This window comes from Alosa sapidissima, chromosome 22 (assembly GCF_018492685.1).
Source record: "Alosa sapidissima isolate fAloSap1 chromosome 22, fAloSap1.pri, whole genome shotgun sequence".
Lineage (NCBI taxonomy): Eukaryota > Metazoa > Chordata > Actinopteri > Clupeiformes > Clupeidae > Alosa > Alosa sapidissima.
In genome coordinates this window covers 7,115,090-7,131,272 of record NC_055978.1, presented here as the reverse complement: position 1 = coordinate 7,131,272, position 16,183 = coordinate 7,115,090, and the positions used below count along the sequence as shown (strand labels likewise).

Below are 16,183 nucleotides of genomic sequence, written 5' to 3'. Positions count from 1 at the left end.
ATCAGAAGAGCAGACTAGTATTCGTGTTGATGCATCAGATGCGTCAGCCGTGGTGCTGCTAGTACCACTCGCTTATCAGATAGGGTATTTGGCTGCATTCCATTTCCTATCTCCCAGTCAGTTCATTTCTTTAAAGGTAAGAGCGCTTTGAAGATGACCTTGCCTTGCCGCCAGGAAAGGCTTCATGGGTATAAATCAGAGCCCAAGCTGTTCCGACTGCGCATCTGGCTGTCGGTCGGTGCACTCCATCACTGCAATAATCTACTTGCTCTGGTGGGAAACAGGTAATATTGGCGGGGAATGCATGTCAGGCGCAGCAGGGAGATCGTTGGAGATCAGACATCATCTCTCGGCAAGACAAGCACAGTGAGAGGAAAGCTTCTCGACACGACAAGCTCTGTGGTACCGAGCCGTCCACGTCTGCCAGCTAACCCGAGAGGAAAATATTGCCTGTAAACGTTACACAAATCTGCTAGTGCTATAGCTTCTGTAGATTAGTGCAATAGTGCAACAGTCTTGTGTAATGAACTCCCTGATTATAGAATGACCAGTAGTAGGATGTCTAGTAATAATAATTATATTATTATTTTTACTATTATCATTATGGTCTTTGATTGCACACTACCCCAAAGTAACACTGACAACCCATTCTATTTACTTGTGGCCACAGAAAAGAACTTGCCATTGCTTCATGGCTCTTTTGGAGAGGGTTTACCTGTGCTTTATGTAGACAGAACCTGAACACTTCACAGTCAAAAGGAGAGGATCTTAAATATAAATCAGGTTTCTAGGCCAAGTAAACTTGCATATACAAGGAATATGATCTCTGAATTTATCCCATCTGTGAATTAGTGAACACACAGAGCACACAATGAGGTGAAGCAGTGAGCTGCCTTGCTACAGCGGTGCTCGGGGAGCAGTGAGGGGTTAAGTGCCTTGCTCAAGGGCACTTCAGCCATTCCCACTGGTCGGGGATCGAACCAACAACCCTTAGGTTACAAGCCCAAAACCATAACCAGTAGGCCACACCACTTATAGACACTGGGATAAGATAGTGCTGAAGATTGTTGTTGAGGATATGATCAAACTGGCTCAACACATGCTTAAAGTGAGAGTAATATAATTTCACACATCTTCACTACACACAAAAACAGAATAATAAAAACACATAGGTGCAAACCTTCTGTACAAAAAGTGATACCTTTAATGGTCACATATTACAAAAGTGGAATATTTATTTACAGAAAATAAGAAGGGTATCTGAGAGCTAATTGCTAACACCTGAAACTGGGTGCTTCAACACCAGACGGATAACTTATCCACGTTTCTTCTCTGCAGAGGTTGACGACACCTAATTTGACATAAATGTGCAGCCAGACGCCTTGGAGCACCTTTGATGCTGATCTTCAAAAAACATTTTAAATGAGCGCCTCTTCAGAGCAGTATAAAAAAGAGAGCGAAAGAGACAGAAGGAAACAGAAGGGAATATTTTGAACATGTCAAACTAAAATACCAACTCCAGCACAGCTCTGCATCAGAATTCCTCATCAGTCACTGAGTTCCTCCTCATCGCTAAAGTAGGCGCTCTTTTTGATCCTGGGTTTGCGCGAATCTTCTGATGTCGAGGCCTGACTGGCGTCCTCCACCACCTGTCTCCGCCGCTGCTCTTCCTCCTCAATCTTGGCTTGCTGCAAGAGGAAGAAGAGGAAAACATATCATCAAGCTAGATTTCAAAAGGCAAAGCGCGGCTTGCCTTGGCACCTGTTCAGTCTTCACGTCAGATGGCTTTGAAACGTCTCTCCGCTCCAACTCACAAATGAGCTCTTAAAACCTCATTGGGATTGGGATTAAAATTAAATGAAATGAAATGGACTGTGTACTTGCCTGAAAAGCGATAGCCTGGCTCAAACTGTCCAGAGCTGGGTCTTCTCCCTCTTCCTCGCTCTCCTCCTCCTCACTGTCACCGAACAAACAACAATAAAGACTTAAAAATGCATTTAGACATCAATGCTGGTAATAACATTGACAAAAACAATAACAATACAAATCTGCATTTTAAGGGTATTGAAAGTGGCTTAGCATGCCATCTGTTTTGTCATCCCAGGCCCGCCAAACTCCCTTGTCCACCCTCGCATTTTTCAAAAATATGTAGTGGTTGGAGTCGGGGGTATAGTTAATCTTTAATTTTGCACTGAAATGTCAAGAGAAATGTCTGTATAATTATGGAGAGTCAAAAGGAAGTCTTCATTACATTATAGGCCAGACGTGCGGCTTACATACAATGGAGTATGACCCCAGAAGCAGTCTTTCATGTGGTCACTGTGTTATCATGATCTTATTCTATGACGATTGTATTCATTACAGGTACTCTGACTGAGGAACGTAACGTTAGATGAACCCTGTGATCCCATATGTCCTCCTTACATGCTTACCTGTAAAACCCCGTCCTTGGCACACTTGAATCCATGACACAAACAACAACCAAACTCTAGTTAAACTCTAAACGGCATTAGGCCCTTGCGTGACTGGCCTAGCGGGTTTTGGAAGCCTTCCACCATCTCAAAGCTACTTTAGCAGAAGTGAAAAGAGTGCTTAGTTTTCCATTGAAGGGCAGACTCAACAAGCCCTTTCACCTTAATTACCTTATTGGCTTTTCTCACTGTCCGATTTGGGCTTACCCACAAGAGCTTGGCAAATCACATCAACAGCAACTTTGCTACGGTCAATATTTGACATCATGCCACTCAACCAAAAGGCATTCAGCTGGCCATCACAGGAATGACACGAATGGGTAATAAAGGAGCTTGCACAATGCTCTAACAAACGGCAACAAACTCCAACAAACACCAACAGAAGGGTCAGTGTGGGCTGGCCGTCTGTGTTTGTTGACGTTAAAAGGTATCACGTTTTGTACAGAAGCTTTGCACCTATGTGTTTTTATAATTCTATTTTTGCACTTGGTGTACACGCATATTATGGCGGTTAAAAGTAAAGGAAAGCATATGTTTATGCTTCACTTCAGTGTATGTAAACACATGGATAAACACATTGTTGTGTCACATTTACATTTCGCTCTTGCTTACGGTGTAACTGACCACTGTCGCTCATATCATACAGGACAGAACAGGTGTGACCCAGACCTGTGCAGTGTGCCAGTATTCTATTACTTCTCTGTGACCTCACACGGTTGGCTACCCTTCTGTCTGTCTGTTTGTTGTTGTTGTTGTTTTCTTCAGGAGCTTGCACACTGCTACAACAAACGGCAACAATCTCCAACATCCTAAAGTTGGCAGCTGTTGGAAATTGTCAGTTGGTAGTCTTTAGAATGTTCATACAACCAACTGTCATGTCAAACTCCATCTAACAAACGCCAACAAACACCAACAGAAGGGTCAGTGTGGGCTGGCTGTCTGTGTTTGCTGGCGTTTGTTGGATGGAGTTTGAAATGACAGTTGGTTTTACAGAGAAGTAATAGAATACTGGCACACTGCACAGGTCTGGGTCACACCTGTTCTGTCCTGTATGATATGAGCGTCAGTGGTCAGTTACACCTAAGCAAGAGCGAAATGTAAATGTGACACAACAATGTGTTTATCCATTTGTTTACATACACTGAAGTGAAGCATAAACATATGCTTTCCTTTACTTTTAACCGCCGTAATATGCGTGTACACCAAGTGTAAGCCAGTGTCAACCGATACACTGATTCTAATGAAATTCGCTAACAATAGACGGATGTCGGATGGACATCTGAAAAACGCTTCAAAATGGCTCTGGTGTAAATTCCCAGTCAGAGTTGTCATATGGCATTATAGCTGAATGTCCCCCTGGCTGGAGAGGCAGGACAGAAAGGGATAACTCAGTGTCTCCCCTGGCAACAATCAAACCAATGACCATAACTACATGGTGGACTGAAAACAGAATTCCTATGATTTTGTCACTGTGTATTCTTACATACTAACAAACTCCAGTGTTTTCCATACATTGACTTATTTGTAGCGGCCCACCACAATATCAACACTGACCACCACACAATGATTTTCCATGTTGTACTGTTTAAATTGGATGGAATTCGTTCTTTGAAGAGCTATGTACACCTTTGCACAGCCTCTCCTTGTCTCTCAACAAACCTACATGCACATTCAAAGAAAATATTAACAATCCTGCAATTGTTGGCATAAAAGTCGACAGGCTAAATTGTGCTTAAATCTGCATCATAACCACGCTGCGTTAATTTGTGAAAAACTGTTGCATTTAAGTTAATTCTGCAAACCTTCCACCACAAATAGAATTCAATTCTGTGGGAAACACTGAACTCTATATAGCACTCATAAGTAACTCTGACATTGGAGACTGATATTGTATTGTTATTATTCAAATCATAGTCATCGTGACTGGTGTGCTATGAAACAAGATTACTAGCTTATCTAGGTAACATCTAGCCTGGAAATCCAGAGCCAAATCTAGAAAGATTTAGGGTCTAACTATGAGTGATGAAAATGGCCCAACTCGAAAATATCACTGCACGCAATTGGATAACACTACGGCATTGTTCATTGACTGATTCCGGACTTCGACATTGCAGCGCTGTCGTCATCTGTTTAGCACGCCTCTGGCCCGCCTATATCAGATACACCAATTTGATTGGTGCAGCTCGGCTCCAACGGCATGGGTAATGAGTAACATTACTGATTGCCAGAGTGACTCGCTGAGCAAATTGTGCTCTCGCGAGAACAGGGTAGGTAACATCTGGAGTAACCGCTAATCTCTAACAGACCACCCTACCGAGCACTTATTGTCTCAGTAATGTTGTGTTCTTTTGAAATTAGTGGTTACCTGGATAAGCCAGTTTCCTCATTTCATAGCATAACCCTCTGCCATAGGGAGATTCATAACACTAGTATGTATTCATAGGAGATTGGATGCCACTTACAACTGTTGTTCCTCTGCCTGTGTTTTCTTCTTCTTCTTCTTCTCCTTCTTTTTGGGTGGTTCCCTTTCTCCAAGCATGTTCTTTGGACAGGCGTAACTTAAGTGTCCACAATCCTAACATGAAGAAAAGGTGTTACACCAAAGTGTATTTTTGCCTAGATGGCATGGTGTATGGTACATGGTGTAATACATTTGCATTAGTAAAAAACAAACAAACAAACAAAAATGAAAAACAGTTGGTCTCATGTTCCACCTTCCTGTTCATAGGGAACTACTATTGGTATTGATATACCACTTATCCATCTGAAGTAAGTGGTTTAAACTGTAGTATAGAATACTATACTATACTACTATACTGTACTACAACGTTTAGGTCTAACATTAACAAACCAACTACCAAAAGGGCATGCAAAAACATTCCAAACTCTTATTACATCACACAATCGCCACACATAAAAGCTTGCAAGAAGGCTAACCAGTGATAATATACAAGTTGAACGTTGTACTGGGGAAGTTGAAAGCTGTAAAAGCTTATGAAAACTTGGGGCTTTCCAAAACAAGATGCCTAATTATCAAAACAGGATAGAACACGTGCACTGAACCTTAAGGCACATACTTACCCCACACTCGTAACATTTGGATTTATCAGTATAGTTTCGCCTGCGGATAAATTCGGTTGCTCGGCCATTATCTATGGCTATACTAGCTGTCACCGTCCTTCCAAACAACTGTAAAAAGAAACCGAGTCAGAATTAAAGAAGTGTGTGATAATAACTAGACTAAATAACTAAAACATTTGGGCTATAACATTTTAAGTAGATGCTTCTAGTTGGTGCTTCAATGAAGAATCACTGTTAGTGTGTTAGGCCAGAGACTTTCAAATGAGGAGACAGCACTCAAAAAATCCTCCATAGAAATGCATGGGGTTGGTTTGTATCGGCAATGTGGCAGTTGTCTACTACACATATTGTATACACGTAAACACAAAAGTCATGTGGTGTGTTGTGAATACATCGTGCCAATCATGTGTTGTGATCTTGCCGCTGGAGCAAGGTTGGTGTCATGAAGCCTTGCGCACGCGCATTTCTGCCGAAATAGATGCCCGATAAGTGTCCAAAAAACGTTACAATATGGCCGCCGAGTGGAGGGACTTGCCTAAAAGGACTTTGGTTAGGCTACACACCTGTTTGTTGTTCACTGCCCGTACACAGTTATGAGCAGACTCTTTGTCGAGAAACAGGACAAACGCCACTCCTTTGCTCATTCGTGTGACTTTGTCTTTGACAATTGTAACTCTGCAAAAAAAAAGATTACAAGTTACATCTGCGCATGTAGCCCTCCCACTATTTCAAAACACAATACCTAGGACTATTAAGAAATGTACTTACTTCACAACTTTGCCATACTTTAAAAATAGCTGTAACAATAAAAAAAAACGTCATGCATCAGCTGAACCTCTTCAATGTGAAATATATGGCTGCAACAATTGATCAATTAATAGATTAGTCAACTATTATATGAATCACCAACTATTTAGGTAATCAGTTAATTGGCTTGTGTCATTTTTTAAAGGAAATACCTTAACAATTATCTGATTGCAGCCTTTAAACCTAACTATACTATTTTAAGCTTTACTAACACAGACTGAGCTACAGTACAAAATATGACACACGTGGGTACGGATGTGGCCATGTTTCTTAACTTTGTATGTATGGGTATAGAGAAATAAGCCATGGGGGAAATAAACAAAGACATTACCTTGTGAAGGTCACTATTTGTCAGAGAAAATGGAAGATTAGAAACGTAGACTGTGCTTTTACTGGGCGCTAAGCCACCACTCATCTTGGTGCACCAGGCAAATGAATACCCTAATAAAAGCAGTAACATCAACGTTAGCTACACATTATTGTTGTTATCCCCCCACAAGTTAATTGGAACACCAAAGTTAACAAGTTACAATCAGAAACACTTCAATGATAATGTAGTAAGAGATGATACAGCCCATGATGATGTTCGCAACACACCACACCATATTACAACGTTAGATGGATGAATTGCAGTCTTGCTTACCTAAAGAACGTCTTTCTCCAGATAATTCTGACTATGTGTTTAAAATATGTCCCTATACATATTAAAACATTGTTACTGCTGATACGTTGTTCACAGAAAGCAACATTATGTTTTAGAAAATCTACACTTACAACTCGAGTCCACAGCTTGTTGACACTGGCGCAATATTATGACGTTGATCTGATTGACAGCGCTTTCTACAAACTAAATTTCTCTACGTTTCTTCTGCCGCCGGATGTCATGAAGTAGATAAACCATTAACGTAATGTTCCTGGTGAGTTTTTTCTTGTGCTGTTTTTTTACTTTATACTCCATAGATTTTAACACGATTGTTATTGTGAGCGTAGAGTAGAATGCATAAAGAAATGCATCATGGTAAAATTTTGCAGGAACGTGAACGGCACATTGATTAGGGACAGAGCATTCTGTCAACAAACAAGCTAGGTAGATCGCTAATGATAGCCAACGTTAACGTGACATTTACCCATATGTCTACATGCCATTTGTAAATAAATTATTAGCCATTTTTCTCGTGGTTGTCTTGAAAATGTGTAGCTGAAACCTGTGCATTTCTGCTTTGAAAAAAATCGGTGGGTCGAAGGCAGCGATGCCCATTTACCTTAGCACACAGCTGCTGGTATCACTCACTTGAACTCCCTGAGTTCTGTTATCAGAATAAACACCTGTTTTCACAGTTCTGTAGACTGTACAGTATCATTGGGGGAATTGAATGCTTTTCATAACTAACTCAGTTTGTCTTTATTGCCCTAGATATCACACTGCAACAACCCCAAGATATTTAACAGACAGTAGGCGAAAAAGTGAGTAAATCATTTTCTGTTTTTATGTTGTTGGAATGGTAGATAGAAGCCAAGGAAAATGGTAGATAGAAGCCAAGGAAAAAGTGAAGCAATTGCATATTTTATTTGTTTTGTCCTGTAATGAGTTGAAGTACCAAAGGAAAATCTTTGTCATTAAACACACAATACTACTACTACTACTACTACTAATACTACTGCTACTACTACTGTTACTATTACTACTAGTAGTAATATTCTGCCCTTGTTTGCTTTGCAGTGGCATTCAGAAGGGACAGGAGTATTCGGGATGTGTATGAGGACAGATTTCCTATGGAGAGAGGGGTGAGTGTCTAATACATGAAGCTCGGAAGAGCTCTGGTTCTCTCTGAACTCTGGATAACCCCCCTATGTTGGGGGGTATTCCACATTTGTGGTTTAGTAACAAAACTGTTTGGGGGACAGGCTGACCCCACATTGTCTCCAGTTGACAGAGCCAGGGCTTTGCAAAACGAGAATGGAGAGCTAGTGCATCGTGAGGAGGATTCGCTGAATGTTGCTATCGTATGTGTCGTATGTGCTAGAAATTGCATAGCATTGCTTGCACTACCTTTAATAGAGCCTGTACATGTGTCCTAAACAGTCCACGCTATGTCCTAAACAGTCGAATGTGTCCTAAACAGTCCACGCTATCCAATTATAATTTTAGCTGTTCATACAATGTGGATAACATTAAAAACTACTGAAATAGTATAGAGACAAGTTTTTTTTTTCTGTCTTCTGCCTCACAGGCATTTTACTGTAGGGAAGTAAAACAAGATGTTAGGCTATAGCTGGGAAACAAAGTCAGGGTTATTTCAAGGAAAAGCTGTACATGTGTAAAACAGTGGAGATATATCCCTTATCTACATGTGTGTCTCTTTCCAGGGCCCTTACAGGAGGTCTGGTTTTGGGCGTCCGGATGAAGACTATGGGCGAGGTTTTGAATACGACAACCCTCGGTTTTACCCTGGAGGAGGGCCCCCCCGCAGTTACCATGGCGATGGCCCCCACTTTCCTGCTGAACACAGAGCGGGGCCCCCAGGCCGGAGGGTAAGTGCTCTAATTCAGATAGAAAACAAACAAACAAACAAACACATTCTGCTGCATTGCAGGGTAGCTTGTGTTTTCTATGTGTAGAAGCACAATATGAGAGAGAGAGAGAGAGAGAGATGCAAATAGTAGACATGGAGTCAGTCCATGCATCTCAAATTCAAAACGCTTTATTGGCATGACAATTCGTGAAGAAAGTGTTGCCAAAACATACATTGTCTAGAACTCATCAAGACTAAATAACAGTCATAAAACAAAATCTGTGAATATATATATATATATATATATATATATATATATATTGGCAGGTGCCGGGATCCTTTCCCAAGACTATTGCGAGCCTCTCCTGCTCTTCTAATGTGAGGAAGCCTGGGATGGCTTGGCCAAGTCTATCAAAGTATTCATCCCTTTGGGGTGTGTACTTGTCACAATATACATGGTTATGGTTATGGATTTAGCAGACGCCTTTGTCCAAAGCGACACATAAATACAAACAACATAATAATATTTAAAATTGAACAGGGAACAGATTAGAATGTAGGTCAAATATAATAAGGAGAATAGTTATAATACACAATAATATCAATTCAATCAATAGCCTAATGAAAAGCAATAGGAAAAAAGGGGGAAAGGCAATAGTAAAACAATAATGTTCATTTAATCAGTAATATAAAAACAATGACATGCTAAGACTACATTAAGGAGAATATCAATAATAAACAATAATGTCAAATTAATTAACAGCCCAAATAAAACAACATTATACAAACCATAATAACCATACAAACACATAAGCGCTTAAACAACTAAGTATATGTTGAATAGGAATGTCTTTAGACCCCTCTTAAACGACCCAAAACTACCACAGGAACGGAGAGCACTGGGCAATTAATTCTACCAACATGGAACCACTGAAGAAAAGAGTCTGGAATTAGACCCAGTTTTCATGACTGGTCGACACAACAGACTGCTCTGGCTACTATACATATGCATATCTATCTAAAAAAATAAATAAAAAAAAACTTGAATTTCCCCTGGGGATCAATAAAGTATCTATCTATCTATATATAGCATATATATATATATATATATATATATATATATATATATATATATATATATATATATATGTGTAATCTCTCTTCTGCTGATAGAGTTTCAGGAGAGTCCTCCACTGTTAGCCCTGCTCATTTCCCTTTCCTTTTCAGAATGTTCCATATATCCATAACCACCAAGTCTGTCTTCAGTGAATTAGCAAGCTACAAGCAGAAGCCAACAACCATAAAATACCGGCTCTCTCCCCCAATGTCCATGAAAACTGAGTGCATGTTGAAGATTTGTAGAGTTGTTGAGAGATTGCACTTCAATATGTTATTGACGTTCTAGAGAGTTTAGACAGAGACAAGTGTTTAGCTGCATTGCATCACAAAACAACAGGCTTTGACAGTCTACGGGGCTACACTTAAAGCATTCAGGGCTGAAACCCTGTCAAAATGGCCTGGCGACACCCATGACCATTAGTGGTATGTTGAGCAGCCTGAAGCCTGTTGACAAACAGAGCCAAATGTTCCTGGTTGACTTTTTTTTTTAAATATGAATGATTTTATATAAATTAGTTGTCTGTAGTCTTAACTGTAAACATAATGGCAAGCAACGAGGCAACAGCCACACACGTTTGAACGCACCTCGGGCTTAAACCTCAACATGCTACTTATCTTGTTTTGTCGCATACCCCCTTACAGAAATAACTGCAGTTACGGGACTGTAGTTATATTGTGAAGTACAATGTTGTAATACAATGCAGTTTCATGTCCAAAATATTGCATTCCTGCATATGAACTGCAAGAAATTCCACACTAGTATGGAGGCGAGTGTTTTTGACACTTGAAAAACAAGTAAAAACACTTTGTATGAGACCCGTCAGATGCTAGGACCTATATTGGCCCAATACATTCAATGAAATGTAAAAGCCTTTTAATGGATTGACACAATTGAATCCAATGGCAGTGATGTTGTTTTAAAAATATAACGCCCACGACAGTGAAACTGAAACAAAACCAGATACAGGGACGACTGAGGTGACATTTAACTGCTTGTTTGTGACCAGTGTTTTGAGTTTCCATGGTAATGGTTTGCATGTTGAGGTAGCCAGTCTTTCAGTGATGTCCTGTGATGAACTCTGTGTAACGATAAACCTCTGCTGCCACTTAGTGGTCAGATAGGATTTTACAAAATATTATTATTTTTTCTCCATGAGCTCAAAGAAAGGAGACAATTCACCTTATTCAGGCAGCGGCTATTGTGTAAACCAAAATGAGGCTACAGGGTATACTGCCTGTATCATTAATGCATTTTTGCAACCTACTGGCGAATGCATAGATCTCAACATGGTTGGTATGTCCCAGTGGTTCTTAAACTTTTTGTCTGCCCCCCCCCCAAAAAAAAGAAAACATGGGCCAAGTCTCGCGACCCCCTTCTCTCTAACCTGAAATGTTGTGAGATGGGCATTGGAAGCAGAGCCAGAAAATGTCATCTCTCATAGGTGGGCTATGTCAACATCAAAGGCATTATGTCAATGGCAGCCTTTGACTAAAAACCTTTACAAAAATGTATTTACTTCATTGATAGACTTCCGAGGGCCTTGACGTACCAAATCATACTCAGTACTGTCTGTATAAATCGTCTTGTAAATAAACTACCAGTTCTCAATGTCTCGTTTTAAATGTCAAGGCCCTTGGAAGTCTACCAATGTAGTATGGAGCTACTTTGAGCCTTGTAAATGGTGTAAAACAGTGATTTATTTGCATGGCTAGGCCGATGCCCGAGGCACCCCCATCGAAAAACTGTTGGTAGCATCGGCTAACTAGCGGCAGATTTCTGAGTGCAGGGGACAAACCGAGATGAGCTATGAGACATACGTTCACACTCGGTATCATGTTTCAACACACTTTACAATCACACCGGAATTCTCCTTTAAGACCCTCAAAGCGAATTAGCATTAATATGGTCTAATGTCAGTGTACCTTTAGCAAACCAGCTGCACAGTCAACTCATAGCATGTCCCTCTGAAGCATATTGAATGAGGAAATAACTATGTAAATATGGTGTGCATGAAATACACCATTTAAATGAATGAATGTCTTGTTCTTTTCCATGTCTTGTTCTATTCTAATGTTTTTATCAATGTTTATTGTTCAGATTTTTGTATTGCAATTTGGTACGAAAGGCGCTATATAAATAAATTGACTGGTAATGAATCAATTTACCTTCACAGTGTGTTTCTGTAAAATATCTGAAAGTAATCTGTGTTGTTATTGTTGCTGCATAATGCAGGATGAGTCCTACCAGTACTACAGAGGAGCTAGGGAGGAGCCACTCCCAGGGAGGCCTATGGACTTCAGGTACACACACGCACACACACGCACATGCACACACGCACATGCACACGCACATGCACACGCACACGCACACGCACACGCACACGCACGCACACGCACACACACGGCCTGTCAAAACTGTAGAAATACCTACCGTTAAAGGAACAAGCCAACTTTTTGGGAAATGAGCTTATGTGCTGTCTATGGGGAGTTAGATAAGAGGATATCCTTGTGTTCTCTGTGTGGGGCGGCAATAACCAAGTCTGACAGTTCTGCCTTGCATAATTCACTAGAAACACTAGAAATAACTACCATTCACTAAACAATTATCTTTGACTATTCCTTGGCTGCAGAGGCTTTTAATAGAATGGTACTAAATTAATTTGCATGAGAGATCAATGCTATACAAAATAAAGAAAGAAAGAAAGAAAGAAAGAAAGAAAGAAAGAGAGAAAGAAAAATACATTGTGCGGCATCTCCTGTTTGACAGCAGTCTGAAAGTGTGAGACTGGCAGTGAATGAAAGGGCTGTTGGGACCCTGGTGTAGGTGGCATCTGATAAAAGGCATTGTGAGGTGCATTCCACTGACTGTTCAAAAAGTAATTGCAGTTCTTGAACCGAAAACAAATTGTAGTGTTAGACATACTGCAACAAAAAGTGATCTAATTGTGTAGTGTGTACAAGTGTAAAGTGTGTAATTTATGTATTTCTTTTCCAAATAGTTATTTTGGTTTGCTGTGTTTTGTCTCAAAAGCCCCAATTTTGTACAAGCTGCTGATTGTTTTCTCCCTAGACACTTTTTCAATCTTAATTTTTTTTCTGACGCAGTGGCACAGGCCACCACTAGAGGTCAGTGTTGTCCCATGTCTCGTTTATTCAAAATGACAGACAGCCCAGCATCAACTTCACCGCACAAGCACTGGCGGTTAAGAATGTCAGAGGTGTTTCCATACACTCTGCAGTGCGGTGGCATGTCATGTGCCTCCTTGCATCACACTGATTGTTAATCATGCGGCTTGGCCTTGTCTCAGCATGCGTGGTGTTCCCATGGGAAAGGCCCTAGAGGCGTGTCAAGTCCCCGCCACGGCAGCGCTTTTATGGCCTCCCCTCCCCTACCAAATCTGCACCTGCCCTGACCGACAACGCCGTACCACTAATTGACTTGGCGGAGAAACAAAAGGGGACAAGCGAGCGTTGCTAACGGGCATACGTGCACGTCCCCAACATGTCGTCACCTGGCCTGCCTGGTCATGTCACAGTGACCGGCGATGAGATGACAAACCTCAGAATACACGCAAGAGAGGTGTGTGTGTTTCTTTCTTTCTCTCTTTCTCTTTCTTTCATTCCTTGCTTTATTTATGTCACGTGTGAAATCACAAGGTGTGTCTTTTATCCGCGTCTCTCATTCCGCCACGTCTGCTCCCTGAGGTGTGAACAAACAGGCTACCGTCTCCATGCAGTTCAGCCCACGGATCTCACCCAGGTGATTTGGAGGTCCAGGTAGAGACCTCAGGCACAGCTGACAGGTGTAAATCAGAGCTGAGAATGGGGTCTGACCTGACAGACCCGCTTTTAAAACGTCCCACGGCGTTTGTCTGTCATCAGGCCACAGCTGCGCTGTTCTTTCGCTGAGTGAAGGCATTCTATTCTGGAGCTGACCGAGGTGTTTGTGTCGTGGCTAACAGGCAGGCTACTCCAGAGGTCCGTTCAGATGTGGCAAACAGTGGCGAACATGTTTTTCTCGGAACAGTTCAATTTGAACGATTTGGTGTAAACATTAGGCACAAACTAGGGCTGTAACGATACACCAAACTCACAATTCGGTTTGTATCACGATTTTTGATCCACAGTTCGATATACACCATGATTTCTTGGGTTGTGTGTGTGTGTGTGGGTGGGGGGGGTGGGAGGTGTTAAGGGGAAAAAACCTATACATTTTATGAAATAGCATTTAAGTAGCCTACCTTGGAACACTAGAGGATTAGAATTATTATTGTATATCTGTATTATATTGTATCCTGAGAAAAGAGAAAATACATAATATCTGATATTCGTGTCAGCACACTTTAAGTACCACTTTGTCCAGCTCCACTGTATGTGAACTACCTCCTCAGACTGTTTTGCGACTGTTTGCAAACTTTTGCCAAAAAATCTCAAGGCAAGCAGAAACCTGTTTGCGAAGGTTCGCCTACGTGTTTGCAAAATTGAACGTACCTCAGGCACGTACTGTAGCTGAAGCGGTTCATTTGCGCAGCGTCTGCTGCAACAATGAGCTATATCCACCAGAATCAGTGTAACTGGCTACACCAGACACGATTGCGGCACACACATTTGAAAAATACACCAGTGTTCTAGAACTAGTTTTACACTCCACAACCAGAACGTTGCATTTGCAGACCGGGTGTATCCTGGCATTTGCACTAACAGGTGCCTTGGCAGTGTTTGCGTAGACCACAGGAGTCTCTGGAAGCTGCTCGCTCAGGTCATTTTGATGGGCATTTGGCAGAGAATCATTGAAAATATATTCATGAATTTCATTGAGACAGGAGAACATTAAATAGAATTGAAGACAACACTGTGGAATGTCAATGTTTATTATACTCTCCCATACCTTCTCTATGAACAGAATGCAGCTCAAAATGTCTTCAATAGCATATTGAATACATCATATTAGCTCCAGATATGGATTTCTATATCCCTGTCGGTCATCTTTGCATCAGAAACAGAGTTTAAAAAGGTCAATTATCTGGTCTTCTGAGATTTCTGTATAAGGTTTCTGTATAAGATTTCTGTATAAGATTTCTGTATAAGGAAGGGAGACCAGGCATGGATGTGAGGGAGGGAGGGAGAGATAGAGGCATGGATGTGAGGGAGGGAGGGAGAGATAGAGGCAGGGAAGGAGGAGATAGGGAGGGATGGAGGCAGCCGTGGGCTACTGGTTAGGGCTTCGGACTTGTAACCGGAGGGCTGCCGATTCGATCCCCGACCAGTAGGCACGGCTGAAGCACCTAACCCCTCACTGTTCCCCCGAGCGCTGCTGTAGCAGCTCACTCCGTCGGGATTAGTGTGTGGTTCACCTCACTGTGTGTACACTGTGTGCTGTGCGTGTTTCACTAATTCACGGATTAGGATAAATGCAGAGACCAAATTTCCCTCAGGGGATCAAAAGAGTATATATATACTTATACTTATACTGGAGGCAGAGAGTGAGCGAGCGAGGGAGGGAGAGAGAGAGGGAGAGAGAGAGGGAGAGAGAGAGGGAGGGAGAGAGGGAGGGAGAGAGGGAGGGATGGAGGGAGGGATGGAGGGAGTAGTGGTCTTTGGTGTAGGTGGATACGGAGGTGGAGGGAGGTTCAGTCCCAGGTCTCTAGGACCAGGTGCTGTTAATGGGTTTATGAGCCTTATATTAGTGTTGGTTTCAATGGCAGGTCGTATATCGGACACATTATCAGCTTGAGCAAGGCAACCAACCACTGGAGGTCCTGCAGTCCCAGAAGGGGTGTGTGTGTGTGTGTGTTTGTTTTATTGTGCAAGTGTGTGTGTGTGTGCACGCGCACATGTGTGTGCATGCGTGCAAGTATGTGCGTGTTTGGGAGTGTAAGAGTTTGAATATGTGTGTGTTTGTTTGTTTGTGTGTGCTTTTGTAGGTGTGTATGTGTGTGCTTTTGTTATTGTGTGTTTGTGTGTGTGTTTGCATGTGTACTCTCTTGGCTTGGCCCCTGAGCAACCTAAACATTTTAGCTGCTGCTTGCACAGATGTGCATCCAGCAGTTAGCACCGCCCCCCCCCCTCCCCCAGTCCAGCAACACAACAGAAACTGACCACTAGCCTAGAGACCACCACAAAGACGTCTTCACACGAGAGCAATTTCACATGCGTTTGTTCATCTGCTCAGCTATTTATTTACTTGCGGTC

The 16,183-nt window shown here is 41.7% G+C and overlaps 2 protein-coding genes across 5 annotated transcripts in view; one reads left to right on the top strand and one right to left on the bottom strand.

Moving 5' to 3' along the window:
- Positions 1–1,181: 1,181 nt before the first annotated feature.
- On the bottom strand, positions 1,182–7,217 carry zcrb1 (zinc finger CCHC-type and RNA binding motif 1). Of its 3 annotated transcripts, XM_042078360.1 has the most exons (9): positions 7,134–7,183; positions 7,003–7,054; positions 6,691–6,800; positions 6,321–6,349; positions 6,116–6,227; positions 5,553–5,660; positions 4,934–5,046; positions 1,885–1,957; positions 1,182–1,688 (listed from the first exon to the last, which is right to left on the bottom strand). In XM_042078360.1, exons 3-9 carry the CDS (start codon positions 6,772–6,774, stop codon positions 1,548–1,550), a joined length of 660 nt encoding a protein of 219 aa, XP_041934294.1. In that variant the 5' UTR covers positions 6,775–6,800; positions 7,003–7,054; positions 7,134–7,183; the 3' UTR covers positions 1,182–1,547. The 3 variants fall into 3 exon arrangements, with proteins under 3 accessions (XP_041934294.1, XP_041934295.1, XP_041934293.1); XM_042078361.1 differs by lacking the exon at positions 7,003–7,054 and having other exon boundaries at positions 7,134–7,217; XM_042078359.1 differs by having other exon boundaries at positions 7,003–7,169.
- The window catches only part of pphln1 (periphilin 1), a 21,023-nt gene continuing 12,040 nt past the window's right edge, over positions 7,201–16,183 (top strand). Inside the window, exons 1-5 of one of the 2 annotated variants that reach the window (XM_042078357.1) lie at positions 7,201–7,276; positions 7,774–7,823; positions 8,080–8,144; positions 8,727–8,891; positions 12,225–12,292. In XM_042078357.1, the coding sequence (XP_041934291.1) occupies position 7,823; positions 8,080–8,144; positions 8,727–8,891; positions 12,225–12,292 (299 nt within the window). In that variant the 5' untranslated portion in view covers positions 7,201–7,276; positions 7,774–7,822. The remainder of the gene's footprint in view (positions 7,277–7,773; positions 7,824–8,079; positions 8,145–8,726; positions 8,892–12,224; positions 12,293–16,183) is intronic. The other variant, XM_042078358.1, reaches the window with a different exon arrangement.

Bases quoted from the DNA above. Each gene is read 5' to 3' on its own strand.
- zcrb1 (XM_042078361.1), bottom strand. From the start codon at position 6,774: ATGAGTGGTGGCTTAGCGCCCAGTAAAAGCACAGTCTACGTTTCTAAT. The intron at 6,350-6,690 runs GTAATGTCTTTG...TTATTGTTACAG, and splicing joins CAAATAGTGACCTTCACAAG to CTATTTTTAAAGTATGGCAA. The intron at 1,689-1,884 runs GCAAGTACACAG...TTCCTCTTGCAG, and splicing joins GCCAGGCTATCGCTTTTCAG to CAAGCCAAGATTGAGGAGGA.